General features: G+C 49.7%; 1 protein-coding gene across 4 annotated transcripts; it reads right to left on the bottom strand.

The window, feature by feature from the left end:
• Positions 1-1,930: 1,930 nt before the first annotated feature.
• Positions 1,931-17,112, bottom strand: HROB (homologous recombination factor with OB-fold). 4 transcript variants are annotated; one of them, XM_072780817.1, is made up of 10 exons: positions 16,899-17,112; positions 15,941-15,991; positions 10,996-12,138; positions 9,660-9,743; positions 7,718-7,858; positions 6,832-6,940; positions 6,562-6,647; positions 6,175-6,300; positions 4,515-4,632; positions 1,931-2,588 (listed from the first exon to the last, which is right to left on the bottom strand). In XM_072780817.1, exons 1-10 carry the CDS (start codon positions 16,899-16,901, stop codon positions 2,497-2,499), a joined length of 1,953 nt encoding a protein of 650 aa, XP_072636918.1. In that variant the 5' UTR covers positions 16,902-17,112; the 3' UTR covers positions 1,931-2,496. The 4 variants fall into 4 exon arrangements, with proteins under 4 accessions (XP_072636918.1, XP_072636919.1, XP_072636921.1 ...); XM_072780818.1 differs by lacking the exon at positions 16,899-17,112 and adding an exon at positions 16,394-16,797; XM_072780820.1 differs by lacking the exon at positions 7,718-7,858.
• Between the last annotated feature and the right edge of the window lie 1,675 nt (positions 17,113-18,787).

The raw sequence follows: 18,787 nt of genomic DNA, 5'->3' as shown, positions 1-18,787 counted from the left end.
GGCACACAGTCGTCATGTGTAGGGTGCAAGGCTGGGTTGACCTCCTCAGCCTGTCTGCAGGCTCCTTGTCTGTCATACAGGCCTGGAGGTACTCTGACTACAACCCAGTCCCCAAAGATATCATGTGTTCTGTCTCCTGTCCTTAGCTTCCTGAGGGCAGAAAAAGGAGGCTTTTACTCCAACCCACACATGAACCCACAGGGAACCTGGTTCTGGTGGTAGGAACAGGGCTAGGTTATTGGATACCACCCCACGTTCTGAGAGCTGAGTCTGTAGGGTGACAAAGCACATAAGAAACCAGGACGCTGGTCAGGACTGTGAGTAGTAGAGACTAGGGCTGAAGGCAGTTGAGTTGGGAATGGTAGTGCAGGCCAGGGGTGTGGGGTGGCTCAGGTGCAGGAAGACCATATAGTGTAGGCACTTTCTGGCTCAGGTCTGAGCTGCATGGGCAGAGTTGGGGAATTAGGAGTGAGTAGGAAAAAAGTACACAATCCGTTCAGGTAGGAAGGTTGCTAGTGAATTAGCCCCTTCTTGCTCCTGGGCTTGGAACACAAAAGCCTTCTAGAACAGGGTCCCACTGCAACCAACATCTAGTTCTTACAGTGTTTGCTCATTTCAGCTTTGAGACTGGGATCCAGGGGATCAGCTTCTCTTTGGGAAGAAAGAGATTAGCGCCTTCCCCAAGAGCAGTACCACCTTAGGGAAGGCTGGGCCTGAGGCGGGGAGACTGGTGGTCAGACTAGGGTCTTTGACCTACACCCCCTCAACCATAAGTTGGGGGATGATTCTTTTCTTCCCTTTATTCCAGAGAAGAAAACAAGGTTGGCAACTTGGTATAATTACACCCCACACATGCCCCTTGTCCAACTCTGGTCTGAAAGGTGGCACAGCAAAGCTATAATGACAAGGAGTTGCTTGGCAACACAGTAAAGTAGTACTGGATTATAACCCAACGCATAAAACCAATACCCATGAGTCCACACTCATATAAATATAGGCCTGAATAAGAAACGAGGAGGAAGGGACACCTGGGTGGCTCAGTGGTTGGGCACCTGCCTTTGACTCAGGGCATGATCCTGGAGTCCCGGGATCAAGTCCCACATCGGGCTCCCTACATGGAGCCTGCTTCTCCCTCTGTCTATATCTCTGCCTCTTTCTCTCTCTGTGTGTCTCTCATGAATAAATAGGTAAAATCTTAAAAAAAAAGGGGGGGATGGAATTCCAAATAATCTATATAGATACTCTGCTGTCAGAATATAATGGGACACAGGACATAACCTCTTGTTCCTTAAGTGTGAGCTGCGCCTAGTGAGACTTCCTTCCAAAGAGGACAGTATGAAAAGGGAGAAGAAAATTTACAGTGGAGAAACCTGACAAATGCTACTTCAGCCAGGTCGTCAAGGTCAACATCAACCATTGATGTGTGATGAGCATATGCCTTCCTCTGTAAAACATATAACCTGCTCTCATCTTTCTTTAATGAGACAAGTTCCAATGGAGGACGTCCTATAATATGTCTGACCCATATTCAAAACTGTCAGTCCTAAAACACAAGGAAAGCCTGAGGAACTGCCAGAGCCAAGAGGAGCCTAAGGAGGCATGACACCTAAATGGAACATGGGATCCTGGAACAGGAGAAGGATGACAGGAGAAAAGGTGTACATTCGAATAAAACACAAAATTCTGTAAATGATACGCTGGCTGATGAGTTGTAAGAAGTGTGCATACTAGTGAAAACTGGGTGTGGGGGGGTATATAGAGAAACTCCCTGTATTATCTTTGCAATAATCTTGTAAACCTAAAACTATCTAAAAGTTTATGACCAGAGAGAGAGGAAAATGAGCAGCTTGGCTCTGCCCTGGCCAAAGCACCATGGGCAGGATAGACAGGACAAGGAGCAGTGAGGGTGGAATGTAGAGGGGGAGGCAAGTGAAGCAGGCAGCAGCTTTATTTCAGAACAAGACTCCCCAGCCTGCCCCCCACCTCCTGCCCCCAGGAGCCTGGCACACAGGTGAGCTGGGCAGCTGTAGGCCTCGAGAACCAAAGCAGAGGGAAGTCTGAGTGTGTTCCTCCCCTGACCAGAGGGACAGGTCACCACTGATGTGGTGGGACTCCTCAGCTGTCCAGGGAATAGGGAGTGAAGGGATCAGGGTGCTCTAATGTCCAGGTGAGGCAGGAGAGGGGCGCATCTTCCTGGTTGGCAAGGGGAGAAGCAACAGTTGCATTTCTTCTGTAGGAAGGACTTGGAGGACAGTAGAGCAGAGAAATGCAGAAGGGCCATCCCAGGACTGAGTTCTAGAATGCCAAAGGAAGATCCAGAGTGACAGTAGTGCAAAATCCGAGAGACGAGGGCATTCCTAGGGAAAGCATCCAGGGTGGGGGCAACCATAAAAGTCCTCTGCTTTGTTTATTCTCCCATCATGCTGGGCTTCCTCTCTCCCTTGGACCTGATCAGACACAGCCAGAGCCTTGCCTGGGTGCTGAGAGGCTGACTGCTTAGGGTAAGTGCCCTGCCTTGGGGCAGTCCCAACTGCTGGTCCCACAGAAGAAGTCTTCAGGGAGCTCACTCAGGAGCCCATCCAGGTCATCTGCAGGGGGAGATGGAGAGGGTAGGTAGACTTAGGGATGTTAGAGTCTCCACATGAGAGACTCCCCTTTCAGGGGAGCCTGGACCCAGCCACACTCCCCCTGGGGGGCAGTGGTGACTGTGCTAACGGGCCTGAGGCTGGCCTGACTCCCATCTTTCCTCGGCGCCCCCCCAGGCAGGGACAAAATCCTGGGCCTTTCTGTCAAGAAAGACACTCCCCCTCGGCCTTGGTGATGCCTCTCTTCCTATCCAGAGGCATAGTGCTAGAGCAGATAGGCTTCAGAGGTCCTCTAGTGCAGCCCTCTCATTGGACAGAGGAAGACAAAAGGCTGGGAAAAGCTATTAGATGCATTCAGAATCACTCATTCATTAATCTGGTTTCTCACCAGAATAGTGCGAGACATCAGCCCCTTCCCTGATGGGCTTTCCTGGGCATTTGGAAGGAAGTAACTGTCCCTGACGGTAGTTCTCAGCTGGGTGCTTATGTCTGAGAACTCGGAAATAGAGCTGACCTCAGTAATCCCTGCTGGTACTATTACTGTTAACAATAGTGGCTAACACTCACTGAGCGCATGCTCTGTGCCGGGCACAGGGCCACACCTGCTGTACTCATCTCTTTCAGTCCTCACAATATTCTTTGCAGAGCATGGCTCTTCCTGTTACAATCCCCACTTTATCTGAGAGAACGGAGTTTAAAGAGGTCAAACAAACTGCCCCTGGTGAGCAGACTCCAGCTCCATCTGATGCCAGAGTCACAGCTTCCAGCTAGAAAACTCCTGTGTGATGGATGGACTCAGGCAGCCCACAGAGCCAGTCAGACTAGAAACTACACCTGCAGAGGCTGGCTTCTGTCTGGCAGAGAGCACTCGATTTATGTTGCTGCTGGAAGAAGTCTGTTTGGTGGCATTCAAAATTTAATTAAAGGGACACCTAGATGGCTCAGTGGTTGAGCGTCTGCCTTTGGCCCAGAGCGTGATCCCTGGATCCAGGATCGAGTCCCACATCAGGCTCCTTGCAGGGAGCCTGCTTCTCCCTCAGCCTATGTCTCTGCCTCTCTCTTTGTGTCTTTCATAAATAAATTAAAAAATCATAATAAATTTAAAAATGGGCTGGTCTAATGTGAATTTGGTTAATGTGACACACTCATAATCCCATGAACTTTGGGGCCAGACAAGATTGAATTTATGGAATCAAAAGGTAATCAGACTTGGGCTATGCTAGCTTCACTTGGGTGATGCTGCCTCCTGAGGAACCAGCTAGCCATACCCTAACATGTCTGTATTTGGGCTTCTCAGGTCTGTATCCTAATCCCACCCTAACTACATGGATGTTCGACTCCTTAGCACTGCCTGGAGGGTCTCTGAGCTTAGTCAGGATGGGGAAATCCTCTGCCTCTGTGGTCTGGCCATCAGTCCTCAGAAGACTCAAGGTTGTGGTACAAGGATGGCATCAGTCCATCTTCTCCTTGTGATTAACAGCACGTGGCCTAGAAATGGGGGGAGCCCTGTGGGTCACACTGTATTGGCTTTATGTGGCCCCTATCATACTGTTAATTGGTTCATGGCCCACAGCCCTGCCAAAAAAGACACCACATCTGATTTAAGATTCTGTAAGACCGGGCAGCCCAGGTGGCTCAGCGGTTTACCACCGCCTTCAGCCCAGGGCGAGATCCTGGAGACCCGGGATCGAGTCCCACATCAGGCTCCCTGCATGGAGCCTGCTTCTCCCTCTGCCTGTGTCTCTGCCTCTCTCTCTCTCTCTGTCTCTCATGAATAAATAAATAAAATCTTAAAAAAAAAAAAGATTCTGTAAGACCTAAAGATTCACAGAAGGAGGGAGCAGATGCAGCCACATTCCCTTGGCTGCACTGTCCAAAAGGAAATGGAAGGAGAACCTCCTCTGCTCCTGGGTGGGCTGACTGTCTTACCCGCTTCTGGGAATTCTTCCTCAGGGGATGCCCCTGCCTCTGTGTTCTGTGCTGTTCTGAAGCCTTTTCCAGACTTTGCAGTCTCATGATGGAGGTTGCCAGAGATGCTTCCTGGGTCCTGGGAACAGAGAGCCTGGTTACTAATGCCTGTGGCCCCGGACATCCCTCTGGATAGTTCCATGTCCACCCAGACAACCTCAAAGGAATAGGTGGGTGTTCAGGAAAGACACAGCAGAGGAGTGTGGCAGAGGTCAGTCACCGAGAGGAAGGAGCTGAAATACCAAACATCTAAAATAGCAGATAATTTGGGGCGATTTTCTTTCCTAATTCTGTTGGTATCTGGTGTTTTAGTAAATCTATATATCAGCTGGAGCAGAGAATGAAAGACACCACTCAGAAATATGTCGAAGACTTAGCCTAGGATTAAAAGTGAGCTTTTAGGGGCACCCGGGTAGCTCAGTTGGTCTAGTGTCCAACTCTTGATTTCGGCTCAGGTCATGATCTCAGGGGTTGTGAGATCAAGCCCTGTGCTGGGCTCATGCACTGGGTATGGAGCCTGCTTAAGATTTTCTCTCTCCCTCTGTCCTTCCCCACCCCACCCTTAAAAAAAGAGAGAGAGAAAGAGCGAGAGAGAGAGCATGCTTTTAACAGTCCCCACACTTGCTAACATACAGAAAGGTAATGGAAATTAAACTGTTAACCATGGTTAGCCCTAGGGGATGGGAATGGAGAAGAGTGAGTTTCATGTTTTGCTTTATTCCATACCATTTTGATTTTTGTCAATGAGTATGGATATCTTGAAATTTAAAAGAGAAAGATGATTTTTTGGAAGTGGGTGATTTTGAGAAAATGTGGAAGGTTAAGGGAAAGGTGAGGGAAACGAAAGTAGCATGTCACACCTAAAGGTGTAACTTGAGTAGAAGTCATCAAGTCTAACCCATTCGCTTTATAGATGAAGCAACAGTGGGGGTGGGGACAGGACTTGCCCAAGGTCACGTTACAAATTACCAGCAGAGCAGGGACATGACCCAGGTCTCCTGACCCCCAGGCCAGGCCATGACAACAACTCAGGATCCCAGGAAGGGTAGAGGTGGCCACAGTGGGTGGGGCTGGGGGAGGAGAGACACTGTGTGCCAAGTTAAAGCCTGGCTCTGCCCTCTTTACCCTGGAACCTGGAGTGGAGCTGCCTGGAACCTGTCTCCCTGAGTTCCCAAAGGGGAGTGTCCCCACTTGAGTTCTGCGTGGGTGCCCCCTCACTTAGGGGAGGTGGAGGCCAGGAGGGAAGACACAGAGCAGGGGCTGGCTCACATGACAAGCCATATGCACTGCCACCTGTAGTGGATCTGACCCTTAGTCACCTGCTGAGGGCCACACCGCCTGGGGCACCCACAACTTGGTTAGTTCTCAAGTGACTCCTATCCTCTCCGATGCTTAAGCCTGCCATCAGATCACCAAGAAGCCAGATGCTCTAGGTCCTATTACTGTACCGTCTGGCAGGCGGCTGGACCAGGAACAGGAGGAGATGGCCCTGTCCCCAAAGGCATCTCTTCAACTCAGGGCCACTGCCCCCTTCACACCTCTGCTCCCCAGGGTATAGGAGGAGAAGATACCAGAAGATCCATCCTATCAGCCAGCCCCCACTCCAACCCGCTCCTCTTACCTCGGGGAAGGGCTGCAATGGCTTGAGAAAGTTCCCATCCCCAGAATCTGGGCTGTAAACATGGGCTAGGTTGTTGGGCGTCACATTGAGGTAGTGATTTCGGAGCGAAGGAGAAAACACTCCCACCTGGAGTGGAGGAAGGGGAAGGTGAGTGCCTTCACAGAGCACTAGAAGCTGTCTGATGCTGCCTGGTTCCTGTTGGCCTCTCCCCTGCTGGCCTCTGCACCAGGGTCACACAAACCACTTCTGCCCAGCCCTGGTGCCACAGTAGCCCCGCCTACCACACCATCTTCCCCTCATCCCCATCTACCTTGAAGAATAGGAGCCAGACAGACAACTAGGGGGGCCCTCTCCAGGGCGGGCAGGCCAGAGAGAAGCTCCCCATACCTGCTTTAGCAGAAGCACCGAACCAGGCTTCAGCTCACTCTGACGTGTCTCGAGCAGCAACCTGTGCACCGTGCCCTGCATCTCTCCTGCAAATACCACATGGCCCGTCAGTCTGGGGCAAGGGCAGCAAAGTGGTTTGGGCCCTGACTGGGAAGTGGGCTGCTCACTGCCTCAATTTTCCCATCTCTGGATGGAGAGGATGACTCCTCCTCATCTCAACTCAATGAAGGCCACTCATCAAATGCTCCCAGGGGTCCTTGAACTCCTCACCTGTGGGGTCCTTGAACACCACACTGGCATCCACTGTACTCCGACTCAGGGACTTGATCATCACTGCCATGCTGGGGACCTTGTTCCTGGGAAGCTGCTTCAGGGCTGCCTGGTGACAAGAAAAGGCATCTGATGAACAAGCCACATCCCACCTGTGAGATTCCCAAGTGTGTTGGGACAACCCAAGGGCTGGGGGGAAGGCAGGATGCAGATGTGGTGATGATCTTCCTTTTGTGGAGGGCAAAAAGGCAGTAAAAAGGACTCATTCTGTCTCTCTCTAGTGGACTCCAGGTTGGCAGGTCCCATTTATCCCCCTTGCTTCCTTTCTCCAGCATATGTGTATTTTTTTTAATTAAAGATTTTATTTATTTATTCATGAGAGACACAGAGAGAGGCAGAGACACAGGCAGAGGGAGAAGCAGGCTCCACAGAGTCAGCCCGATGTGGAACTCGATCCTGGAACTCTAGGATTACGCCCTGAGCCAAAGACAGACGCTCAACTGCTGGGCTACCCAGGCATCCCCAGCATATATGTATTTATACAGAGCTCCATCACTGCAGGCCATGGGCATGTGTCCGCACATGACTCTTGACCTCTAGGAAGCTCGTAGGGTAACTGTGGGTATCACACCTCATCTGGGGCCTGGATATCCAGAGACATACCCATAACCCACTTCTTCCAACTGTACCCAACACTGTGGATAGTAGTGAAATGCTAGGTGAGTGGTGGATACAACCAAAAGGACTCCATGCTGCTGCTCAGAGTTAGGCCTGGGGTAAGAGGGAGCAAACGGATAACCCCTTCCCTAAGGTGGAGTAGGATAGCAGCTTGATAAGAGGGATAAAAACAGTCTTTCTTCCGCATCTGAGCACCCAGGATCCTTACCTTCCTCAACACCATGACGATGCTATAGGCACAGAGGAAGCAGGTAGGGTCTCTCTCATCCAAGCCCAGAGCAGATTTCATGGCCAGCCAGGGCCCTCGCCCAAAATCCTCCTCCACTGATGGCTGGGAAGTAGTAACAATCTGGCACCACAGAGCAGATGGGGAGCCTGCATTAATGGATCCACTCTGCTACAGACCTTGACTGAGACAGGATGGAGGGCTGGCAGGGGAGAGCAAATTCCCCGTAGCATGGTGGCCACAGTCCCTCCTCTCCTACATCACAAAATGGTATGAGATCTTGTTGCATAGCCCATCTTTCACTTAGCAGCAATAGCAAAGGTGTATTTTATTTATTTTATTGTTTTATTTTATTTTATTTTATTTTATTTTATTTTATTTTATTTTATTTTATTTTTTATTTTAGTTGCGTTGAAGAAAAGGCTATCCATGCTGGTCTCTTTATGTAATAGACTCAAGAAGTCTTAGGGCCAGAGAGCCCCCACATACAATGACAAGCTTTCGGAGTGCCTTAGCCATTCTGAGACCAGTCATATTTTATTTGGGATGCCTCTGGCTTAACTATTAACCTTTCTTTTTTTTTTTTAAGATTTAATTTATTTATTCATGAGAGACACAGAGAGAGAGCAGCAGAGACGTAGGCAGAAGAAGCAGGCTCCATGCAGGGAACCCGATGTGGGACTTGATCCTGGGACTACAGGATCACGCCCTGAGCCAAAGGAAGACACTCAACCGCTGAGCCACCCAGGCATCCCAACTATTAACCTTTTTATATTAAAAAATGCTTTGGGGCACCTTGGTGACTCAGTTGGTTAAGCGTCTGCCTTTGGCACAGGTCATGATCTCAGGGTCCTGGGATCAAGCCCATCCATATTGGGCATTCTGCTCAGTGGGGAGTCTGCTTCTACCCCTCCCTCTCCACCGTGCTCATGCTATCTGAAAGAAATAAATTTTTTAAAAAATATTTTATTTATTTGAGAGAGTGGGAGTGAGAGAGTGGCAGAGGGACAGGGAGAGGGAGAAGAAGGCTCCCCACTGAGCAGGGAGCCTGATGTAGGACTGGATCCCAGAACCCTGAGATCACGACCTGAGCTGAAGGCAGATGCTTAACCAATGAGCCACCCATGTGCTCCAATAAATAAAATCTTAAAAAAAAAAAAATGCTTTGGGGCACCTGGGTGGCTTAGTTGGTTGAACATTAGACTCTTGGTTTCAGCTCAGGTCATGATCTCAGGGTCCTGAGATCGAGCCTATGTCAGGCTTCCCACTGAGTACAGTCTACTTGTCTTTCTCCCTCTGCTCCTTCCCCTGCTCATGCTCTCTCTCTCTCTCTTTCTCTCATAACTAAATAAATAATCTTTAAAAAAATGCTTTGTGTCCAAATGAGTATTTGTTGGTTTGGATCTGAAGCAGATTGGTGGGTCTGTAGAACTGTAGTCAAGAGTTTAAAAACTGCTAGAGAGAATTAAAAGCAAAAGTGGGTCTGAGGGCAGAGCAGGTCAACGAGAATCCCAGTGAGTAGGGAAGATGGGTCTCACCCACCAAAAAGGCCTCCCACTGGAGGCCAGGTGAAGGCAGATCCTTCCCAGCTCAATTTCCAGAAACCCAAGAGGAGGGATTCCCGAGATACAATTTCCGAATACTTATTACACTCCCCTCTCCTGAAGGAAGATGGGAGTTAGCTGGGCCTTTCTTAGATGAGAACGAAGACTGGAAACATGGCATGGATCTACATCAGGACAGGCTTCACCTTATGCCAGTAAAATTGCCACCTCCCCAAACTGCCTTCCCCACATGCCTTTGATGCATGACCTTGGTAACAGGCCCAGCAGCACAGTCTGCTTCTCAACTCCTCAACATGCAGGGAATGTCCCTCACTCTTAAATGATGCCCAGGAAGTCAGCATTTGCATAGAAATGGTTACCTCTGTCCGGAATTTAGCCAGAGCACCGTGAGTTGGAGTCTGGGGTGTAGAAACCATGATCTCCTCCAGATTCTTCCCACTGTGCTACAAGGGGAGAGAGAAGAGGGGAGGGCAGGAGCAAGCACAGCAGCTGTTACTTACAAGTACAGCTTCTTGTTTGGGTTACATAATGAGTTCAGGAAACTATCGGGGACAATTAACACATATCACATCTCTCCTAACGAAGTCTCAGGAGCCTTGTTGGCAGCTCAAAAAAGATGCTTTGGGGATTGTTTTGGGAATGTGAGGAAGCTGAAGCTGGCCCAGGAGCAAAACACAGGGCTTCCTGAAGGAGGCAATGACCCGGATAGAGAGGCCGGGCACAGGCACGGGTCAGCTTTCCCCAGGTCCCTTCTCAGGGACCTAGCCCTTCCCTACAGAGACCCAGCCCAGGAGGAATGCAGACGGCGTCGCTGGATTTCCTGGGAAGTGCTAGCAAAGAGCAAGTAACAGGCAGAAATTTTATCTGAACCACCCCTAGAATGCGAGAAAAGGGGTGCACCAATCACAAGGAGACCAGACCCTCGGGGTCCTGCTATCTGTGATCTGATCCGAGACAGTTTCATGGATACTGTCCCTCTACCATTGCTGAAATCTGAACCGTCAATGCAGCACAGCTTCTGCACACTCACCCCACACGCTGGCCACAGCGAACTATTCCATATACCTCGGACAGCATCCTGCCCTTGCACCTCTGCCTTCGCATGTGCTCTTTCCTGTCTTCCCACTGCTGAAAGGTCTCCCTGAGCACAGCCTTCCCATACACACCTGTTAACCTCCTGCCTGTACCTTCAAAGCTTACAGAGCAAGCCCAAGGAACCCAGTGTCTCCGCAGCATCCAGGGACACTCTGCATTTTACGTATAATCGTTCCTTTGCATCTATTTCCACTGTGCTGTGGACAGCTTGGGACAGGAGCTATTTCTATTTTAACCTCTGCATTCTGGGTTCCAAGCAAATTGCCCAACGCATACAAGCCCTTACCAAACCTTATGTGAGTGAATCTTCCTGTCCCAGGGCTAGCAAAACAGTAGGTGCTCAACAAAAGGAAGTCATGAAGTTCTTAAGAGCTTGAAGCGCCCCTCTCACCTGTGGTGTTTCAAGCATTCAGTTCTTCCCACTTCTTTTGACTTCTTCCGTAGCTTTGAAAACCCTCTCTGCACTTCCTTCCCTCCCACCCCCTAGGAGTGAAGATATTCTGGGACTGGATGGCACTGGAACTTTGCTTCTCCCCCTTGCCCCCCACCCCTAATGTCCTGGACAGCTATGGCTTCTGCTGAAGAGATTCTGCCCCTCACCTGGTGAGGCAGGATACCTGCCGGGCCGGGGAAGCGGCGTGTTTTGGTGTGGGCAGGTGGCTGGAGTGTCCGGTTGGCGGCAGTGACCAGCTGCACCAGGTGGTTGGTGACTATGGGAGACTGCAGGACTGCCTGGGGAGGCAGGGAGGAATGGGGGCTCCGTGGGGTGCTGACAGGACACCTGACAGAAGATGCTGGAGCTCGGGGTTGTAAGGTGCTCTGAGGAAATGATCTAGAGATAGTCCTTGAGGGAATAGAACAGATGGAGTTGGGAGTCCGTGGTCCGGGAAAATGAGATTTGCCACATAAGTGGGCATTTGGAGCCTGGAATGAGTGACCAGGGAAATGGTTTTGAAGGCTGCTCTGAATAGGCCCGCTAGCAGATTGGGGAGGCTGTGGTGCTTGAAGAGGGAGGTCCTTCTGACAGGCTTCCCACGGGGGCTGCTGAGCAGGATCTCCTGGGGCCTTTGGGGCGGGAAGGTTGCTTGTGGCACCAGATCTCAAGTGGAGCTGTGGAGTCCTACAGTGAACAACAGTTTCTGGAAGCTCATTGTGGGCTGACATGACACCAGTCATGTGGGTGGCAGGCATGGGCTTCTTTGGGCAAGACCTGCTTGGATCAGCTACCCGGGCCTTTTTAGCCACTGCTGAGTCCTCCTGGCACCAAGTGGGCAAGATTCCTGTGGGCTCACTGTGGACTCCAAGCTCCAGGTCCATGCTTGCCAGGACCTCATCAAAGTCATCTTGTTCAGGCCCCTCAAAGCCACCAGTCACCTGCTGTTGACTCTCAAATGTGAGCAGGGGGTGAGAGGCTGAGGTCTGGGGTCTGGTTGGCTCTTTGAGCCCTTCTGTCAGGGTCACTCGTCTCTGATGGCTAGAAGTCAAGACAGGTCTTAGGGGGGTTGTTCCTATGGAAGGTGGACTCCGGATGGCCCTGGGCACGCTGGAGGTAGGAAGATGGAGTCCCAGGGCTGACAGACCTAAAGCCTCTGAAGGAGCAGTGGGGCATGATGGCAACTGCCCAGAAGACTGTGCCTGTGCAGTGTCCTGTAGCCTGGAAGAGACAGGTCTCAGGCACCCAGCATTCATAGGCCGTGAGCCAGCAAATTGGTTCTCTGCATCCTCCACGGCAGACAAGAAGTCCTACAAAGAAGCAGAGGTGGTGAGTCTTGGCATCTGGAAATCAAGAAATACTCTGCTTTTACAGTTTTAGGCAGGTGTACACGTAAGCGTAGTATGTGTAAGCAAGAAACCAAGGAGTGGAAGGCAATGGTGGAGTCTCTCATCACCTTTGAACTTGTCCATGCATCCGCTTCCAGAATTTTTTTTTTTTTTGTAGATTGTATTGATTTTTTTAAGATTTTGTTTTGTTTTGTTTTGTTTAAAGTAATCTCTAGGGCAGCCCTGGTGGCTCAGCCAATTAGTGCTGCCTTTGGCCCAGGGTGTGGTCCTGGGGACCCAGGATCGAGTCCCACATTGGGCTCCCTGCATGGAGATTGCTTATCCCTCTGCCTATGTCTGTGCCTCTCTGTGTGTGTGTGTCTCTCATGAATAAATAAATAAAATCTTTAAAAAATAATAATAATAAAGTAATCTCTACATGCAACATGGGACTTGAACTCACGACCTCAGGATTAGGAGGCACATGCTCCACCACTGAGCCAGCCAGGTGCCCCAGAATATTTCTGGTAGAAGTCTGAGGGTGGTGGGCATCTGGCTGGCTCAGTCAGTGGAGCACACAACTCTTGATCTTGGGGTCGTGAGTTCAAGTCCCATATTGTGTGGAGAGATTACTTAAAATCTTTAGCACTGTATGTAACTAACTGGGCGCCTGGGTGGCTCAGTGGCATCTGACTCTTAATTTAGGCTCAGGTCATGGTCTCAGATTTAAGATCAAGCCCCACGACACGCTCTGTAATTAGAGGGGAGTCTGCTTGAGATTCTTTCTCCTTTTCTCTCAGCCCCTCCCCCTCCTAAAAAATAAACCAATTAGGGACAGCTGGATGGCTCAGCGGTTGGGCGTCAGTCTTTGGCTCAGGGTGTGATCCTGGGATTCCGAGATCAAGTCCCACATCAGGCTCTCTGCATGGAGCCTGCTTCTCCCTCGGCCTGTGTCTCTGCCTCTCTCTGTGTGTCTCTCATAAATGAATAAATAAATTCTTTAAAAAAAATAAACAAATTAATTACTTGAAAAAAAAGTCTTAAAAAAAAAGAAACATTTCAAAGGCTAAGTCTTTAGGTAGATTCTCTCAGGGGGTGAAGGAGCAGTGGGTCAGGGGAGTGGCAGAAGCAAACATACCAGGGCACTAAGGAATCAAAACACCCAAGGTCACACACCCATCTCAAGGAAATAAGTTTTTTGGTGTCCAGCCTGTGCAATAGGAGTCTATCCAGATGGTCATGTTGCCCGTCCTCAACCCCTTCCTCCCCCTTCCAACACACACACACACACACACACACACACACAGAGCCTTCAGTAAGCCAGAGAGGCCTTAGATCCAGCAAAATAGGCAGAAGTTAAATATAGCTTTTCAGGTAAGTTAAATTAAGTATGGATTCCAGTTGGGAAACAAGGTGAGATTGACACCTCCAAGAGCAACAGACCTGTTCTGAGGGTGTTTTTGAGTCAGAACTGCTGATTTAACTGACAGGAAGGTCCCCTCCACCCCCATCCCCTGCTGCTGCATTGGATTCTCTGGGCCAGAGAAAGATTTTTTTCCTGCTTTATGTATAATCAAGAGAGTAGCACACTTCAGCAGGACTACCATGGAGTTTAGCCATAATAACAATATCAGAATTACAGCAGTAATAAAATCCTGACGATCCTGGAGGCTGATGGATCCCTTTTCTCCGAAAGAGCTCACTCTTAGACATGACGTCACCTGCCTTGGGAAGGGGGAAAGGGACTGAACAGAAACCTGAGGTGTCAGAGTCCTTCACTCTTTTTTTTTTTTTTTTTTTTTTTAAGTAATCTCTATGCTTAACATAGGGCTCAAACTCAAGACCCCAAGATCAAGAATCACAAGCTCCACTGACTGAGCCAGCCAGGTGCCCCAGGAACCTTTATTCTTAATCCCATTGCGGGCCCAGGAGTTCTCCCATCACTTGGTAAGACCCAAGTGGGGGCACTTAGCAGTCACTTTTTCAGCCTGTAATCACACATCTCCAAAGCTGAAAGACAAAGACAAGGACACATCTTCTCAACAAAGCTGGCAATTTTAAATTTTTTGTAGAAACAAAATTCAAGTCCCCAAGTGATAATAAAAACTAACAATTTGAAATTGCCTTGGGTGCCAGGGACTTTGTAAACATTTTACTATAATTCTCTCAATGAATTTTCATGGTGGCCCTAAAACGTATTATTATTCCTTTTATTATTCCTTTTTACAGATGTAGAAATGGAGATTCCGAAGTTAAGTAACTTCACAGAACCAGGACTAGAACCCATATGTGCCCTTGTCACTATGTCTTAGGGCCTCAATGAATGAGACAACCCATAGACCAGTTTTTAAGAGGTCTGAGGAAGGTCTGTTTTCCCTTTCAAATCTTAGGTACCAAATGCCTCAAAGGAAGGGAACGTGGGGCTTGGGCTGCCAGAAGGGTCCCTGGTGCATCACTATACTAGGTACAAATTGGGCATCTCGATAAATTCTTTTTTTTTTTTTTTAAGGATTTTTATTTATTTATTCATGAGAGACACAGAGAGAGGCAGAGACACAGGCAGAGGGAGAAGCAGGCTTCCTGCCAGGACCCCAATGTGAGACTTGATTCCGGGACTCCAGGATCACAGGAGTCCCCATCTCGACAAATTCTAAACATGATTTTTAAAGCACAACACTGGGAGACAAAAAGTAAGTTGGAACGGCTTGTCATTGATAAAATAAAGCAATTCTATTCTATAAATGTAGTTTATTGTGTATGTATGCTAGATGAATAAGGAGGCCAAGACCTCACCCTGGTTGTTGGTGCTATACTCTTCAGCACGTTAATTTACCTTTTTTGGGTTTTACTCACTTAAATCCTACCTATTTCTTTTCTTTCTTTTTTTTTTTTATGATAGTCACAGAGAGAGAGAGAGAGAGAGGCAGAGACACAGGCAGAGGGAGAAGCAGGCTCCATGCACCGGGAGCCCGACGTGGGATTCGATCCTGGGTCTCCAGGATCGTGCCCTGGGCCAAAGGCAGGCGCTAAACCACTGCACCACCCAGGGATCCCAAATCATACCTATTTCTGAAACGGATTCCAGGTAGCAATTTGGGGCCTCCAGATGAAACTACATCCATTGGATTTGAGCGGGTAGAGAGCTGTGGGGATTGCCAGCTAGTTTAGTGATCCCTGACTATACCCCAAGATTAGAAATAGCCCTCCTGGGCGCATCCCCAGAAATTCCGATTTAATTGGTGTGGGGGAGGGCCTCAGCAGGGGTGATTTTAATATGCCAGCTTCCAATCTGGTCTAATCCCTCATCTTCTGAGAGGGAAGGGAAGAGCATTTGAGGCAAAAGAACATCCTTTCTATTATAGAAGAGAAAACAGAAGGCCAGAGAATGAAGTAATTTGCCCTGGCTCACATAGCCACTTGGTGACCCCAGGCCTCCTGTCATCCACTAACCGTGTTGTCTGGCTCTCCATAAACTTTCTTCCCACCTCAAGTATGCCATCATAAAGGTGAACTGAATCATCCACATGACACAGCTTCCAGGCAAGGGCCCTTGTAATTTAAAGGTATGCCAATTAGGCAGCTCACATCTCTGTTTCTTTTTCTGTCTCTAAAACAGTTAAGAAGGTTGTTTACATGTCTCATTTTCTCTCAGCTCCTCACAGACAAAAAAGCTATACATGTCAAGTAAAAGGAGGCTGGGGCACATTGCTTCAAAATGTTCTGGGTCTGGGTGTTTTCCACTCAAGATCTCCTCTGCTATCTCTGATCACCAACACTTCCTTACCTCATCTTCAAACTCCTCTTCCACAGTAAACAGCTTCTGCAAACTGCATGCCTGAAAGGAAAACAAAGCAATTGAGGCTGGATGAGAAATACTGTTTGCAAGTACATTCTGTCCTCACTCTGCTTCTTTCCAATTCTAACAAGACCATCAGGTGTACTGTTGTTTTTTGGGAGTGCTGAGGGAAGAATAAGGGATGAGGAGGGAAGAGATGGGATTTACTTAATGATTTAGGTGATTTAGAATCCTTTCTAGTAAAAATAATCCACTCAGGTTCATCTGTATTGGCCTTGGAAGAGGGAGGAGGAGGCAAGGGGAAGACTCCCAAAAGGAGCATGGGTCATTCTTTAGACCCAGCCCCATGCACAGGGGCCTAAGGATTCTGCAACATCCCAAAGATTTGGCTTGGAGAACCCATGTCAACCATAAGACAGACTACTATAAATCGAAGCATGCCTAGTACAGTGGCCTCGTTTCTGAGAAAAGTGGTTTCCTTCTAGCGAATCCAATGTGCCAAAGCCAGCGTCCCAAGAGGGTAGGATCCCCCAGGCCACAGGTCCTTCTTGCTGGGGCCAGCTCTTAGACCTGTGTCACGCCCAGAGCAGCAGGCCGTGCCTAACCCTAGAAGCCGGGACAGCAAGAGCTACCGTCTGACAAACCCATCCCCGGTGTCCAAAGGTCAGAGGGTACGGGCCAGGCGGAGGGGGTGGAGCTCCGGAGGCGCGACGTTTGAGCCACCGGGAGGGATGACCAGCTCTCCAAGAACAGACGGAAGGCAGCACGAGGGAAACAGGCCCCGAGGGAGGTGTGTGGGGCGGACCCTCCCAAGCCCTGACTAGAGTCCAGGTGTCCCGAAGCCACCAAACTAGGATCCGAACCCTAACCCGGGCACGCAGCTCGCACGAGTGAGGGGGGGCTGCAAGCTGGAAGGCAGTTCCGCTGCCCCGGGGCGCGGCATTACCATGGCGACGGCGGACGGGCTCCGGCCCGTGCGGGGCGGAAGGGGGGACGCCGGGGCCTCGGCTTGTCCCAGGCGGGAGAGTCGGACTCCGGGCTGCGGGGTGTCTTGGTGCGACGCAGGCGGGGGAAGAGAGAGGGTCGCCGGGAAGCCGGGGGCCGGGGCCCGAGGCCGCTTTCGAAGTGGCCGCCACTCCAGCGTCTCCGCCCTCTTAAAGGGGCGGGCCTATTTCTATCCCGCCGACCCAAAGGCCCTTCCTCCGTCGGTCTTCCGCCTCGGCCTTAAAGGGAAACGAGTGGGCTCTCGGGCGCCCCCCAGCGGCTCCTCGGGCCCGGTCGGCTGGTTCAACAGGAGTTCTGGGAGAGCCGATTGGAAATCTTGGGTCCCCAGGCCCGCCCACCCTCCTCTCTTGAGCTAAGCACGCTAGGGACTGGGTCCTAGAGCAGAACTCTCATTCACACTACAACCCGCCCCAACCATCCATCTATCCATATTTGCAAGATATATATTAAGCAACGGTGTTCTAGGTCTTGCTCCTTTTATCCTTCATATTTAAACTTAGATCCCAGATCTTCCTTCTCACCAATCTCTCAAGTAACATCCTTTCCCCATCCAACACTCTATTTCCTTCTCAGCATTTTCCATGATTTATAATTATCGTGGTTTACATCTTTATTTTGTGTCTTCCTCCCTAAAATATGAGCTCCCAGGTTTCAGTACCAAAAAACAAGCAACACAGACAAGCAAACAAAAATGAGCTCCATGAGGGCAGGCACTTTGTCTGGCTTGTTCAACATTTTTGTCCCCAGCACTTAGCACAATGCTCCATAGAATTATTGAATGAATGACACAATGACTGCCCTGTATCTGGCACAGTACTTAACAGTGAGGATAGGGAAATTAAGAAGACTCCTTGTGTCCTCAAATTCACGAGTCAGGGAGACACAGGTCAAAAGATATTTCAGGATAGTTGTGCAGAGAAATGGGCAGGGGCGTCCATCCCTGAGCCAGCCCTCAGTCCTCACTCTGTTTTTCTTCTTGCTTGTCATTATAGGGCTAGTTGGAGTGACACTAGGGCTGCATAGTTTTAAGGACCCAAAAGGCGGGAGAAAGGTAGCTGATTCAAGTTCTTAATGATGTGATCTGAACCAGCCTTGGATCTTCCCCAGGGGCTGGCCTGGCCTCACCTCTGGGTAGCCATCATAGTTTTCTATGGACCAGTTTACCTGTCTGTCCTATGTCAGAATGGAAGCCAGAATGTCAGTGGGAGGGCAGCCCGGGGGGCTCAGTGGTTTAGTGCTGCCTTCAGCCCGGGGTGTGATCCTGGAGACCCTGGATCAAGTCCCATGTTGGGCTCCCTGCATGGAGCCTGCTTCTCCCTCTGCCTGTGTCTCTGCCTCTCTGTCTGTCTGTCTCATGAATAAATAAATAAAATCTTAAAAAAAAAAAAAAAGAAAGAATGTCAGTGGGAGATGGAAGCTGGAGTCCTAACTCTCATCCCCTCACACCCTCTGTGCTTCTTCCAAGCTGGGGTACAAAACCCCAACACTCCCACTTGCAGGCCTTCTCTTCTCAGTGAAATCCCAAGTGCCTCCTTCATCACTTTTTTTCTAAGTTAAATGAATTTGGCAACTACTGCCCCCACCTCCTGTTAGGACCTGGATGGGGGTGGGGGCAGGTGGTTGGAGCAAATGGAAAATGTGGACCTGGGACATTTAATTTTTTTTAAAGATTTTATTTATTTATTCACAAGAGACAAACAGGCAGAGAGAGAATGGCAGAGACACAGGCAGAGGGAGAAGCAGGCTCCATGCAGGATGCCTGACGTGGGATTTGATCTCGGGTCTCCAGGATCAGGCCCTGGGCTGAAGGCGGTGCTAAACTGCTGAGCC

Source organism: Canis lupus, chromosome 16 (genome assembly GCF_048164855.1).
Source record: "Canis lupus baileyi chromosome 16, mCanLup2.hap1, whole genome shotgun sequence".
Classification (NCBI taxonomy): Eukaryota; Metazoa; Chordata; class Mammalia; order Carnivora; family Canidae; genus Canis; species Canis lupus.
Note: the sequence above shows the minus strand (reverse complement) of the source record. Positions and strands in the feature narration are given on the sequence as shown.

Excerpts from the sequence above, each read along its gene's own strand:
- HROB (XM_072780817.1), bottom strand. Across the intron at positions 6,648-6,831 it reads GGTGTTCAAGGACCCCACAG|GAGAGATGCAGGGCACGGTG; the intron begins GTGAGGAGTTCA and ends TGGTATTTGCAG. Across the intron at positions 2,589-4,514 it reads GGAAGAATTCCCAGAAGCGG|ATGACCTGGATGGGCTCCTG; the intron begins GTAAGACAGTCA and ends CTCCCCCTGCAG.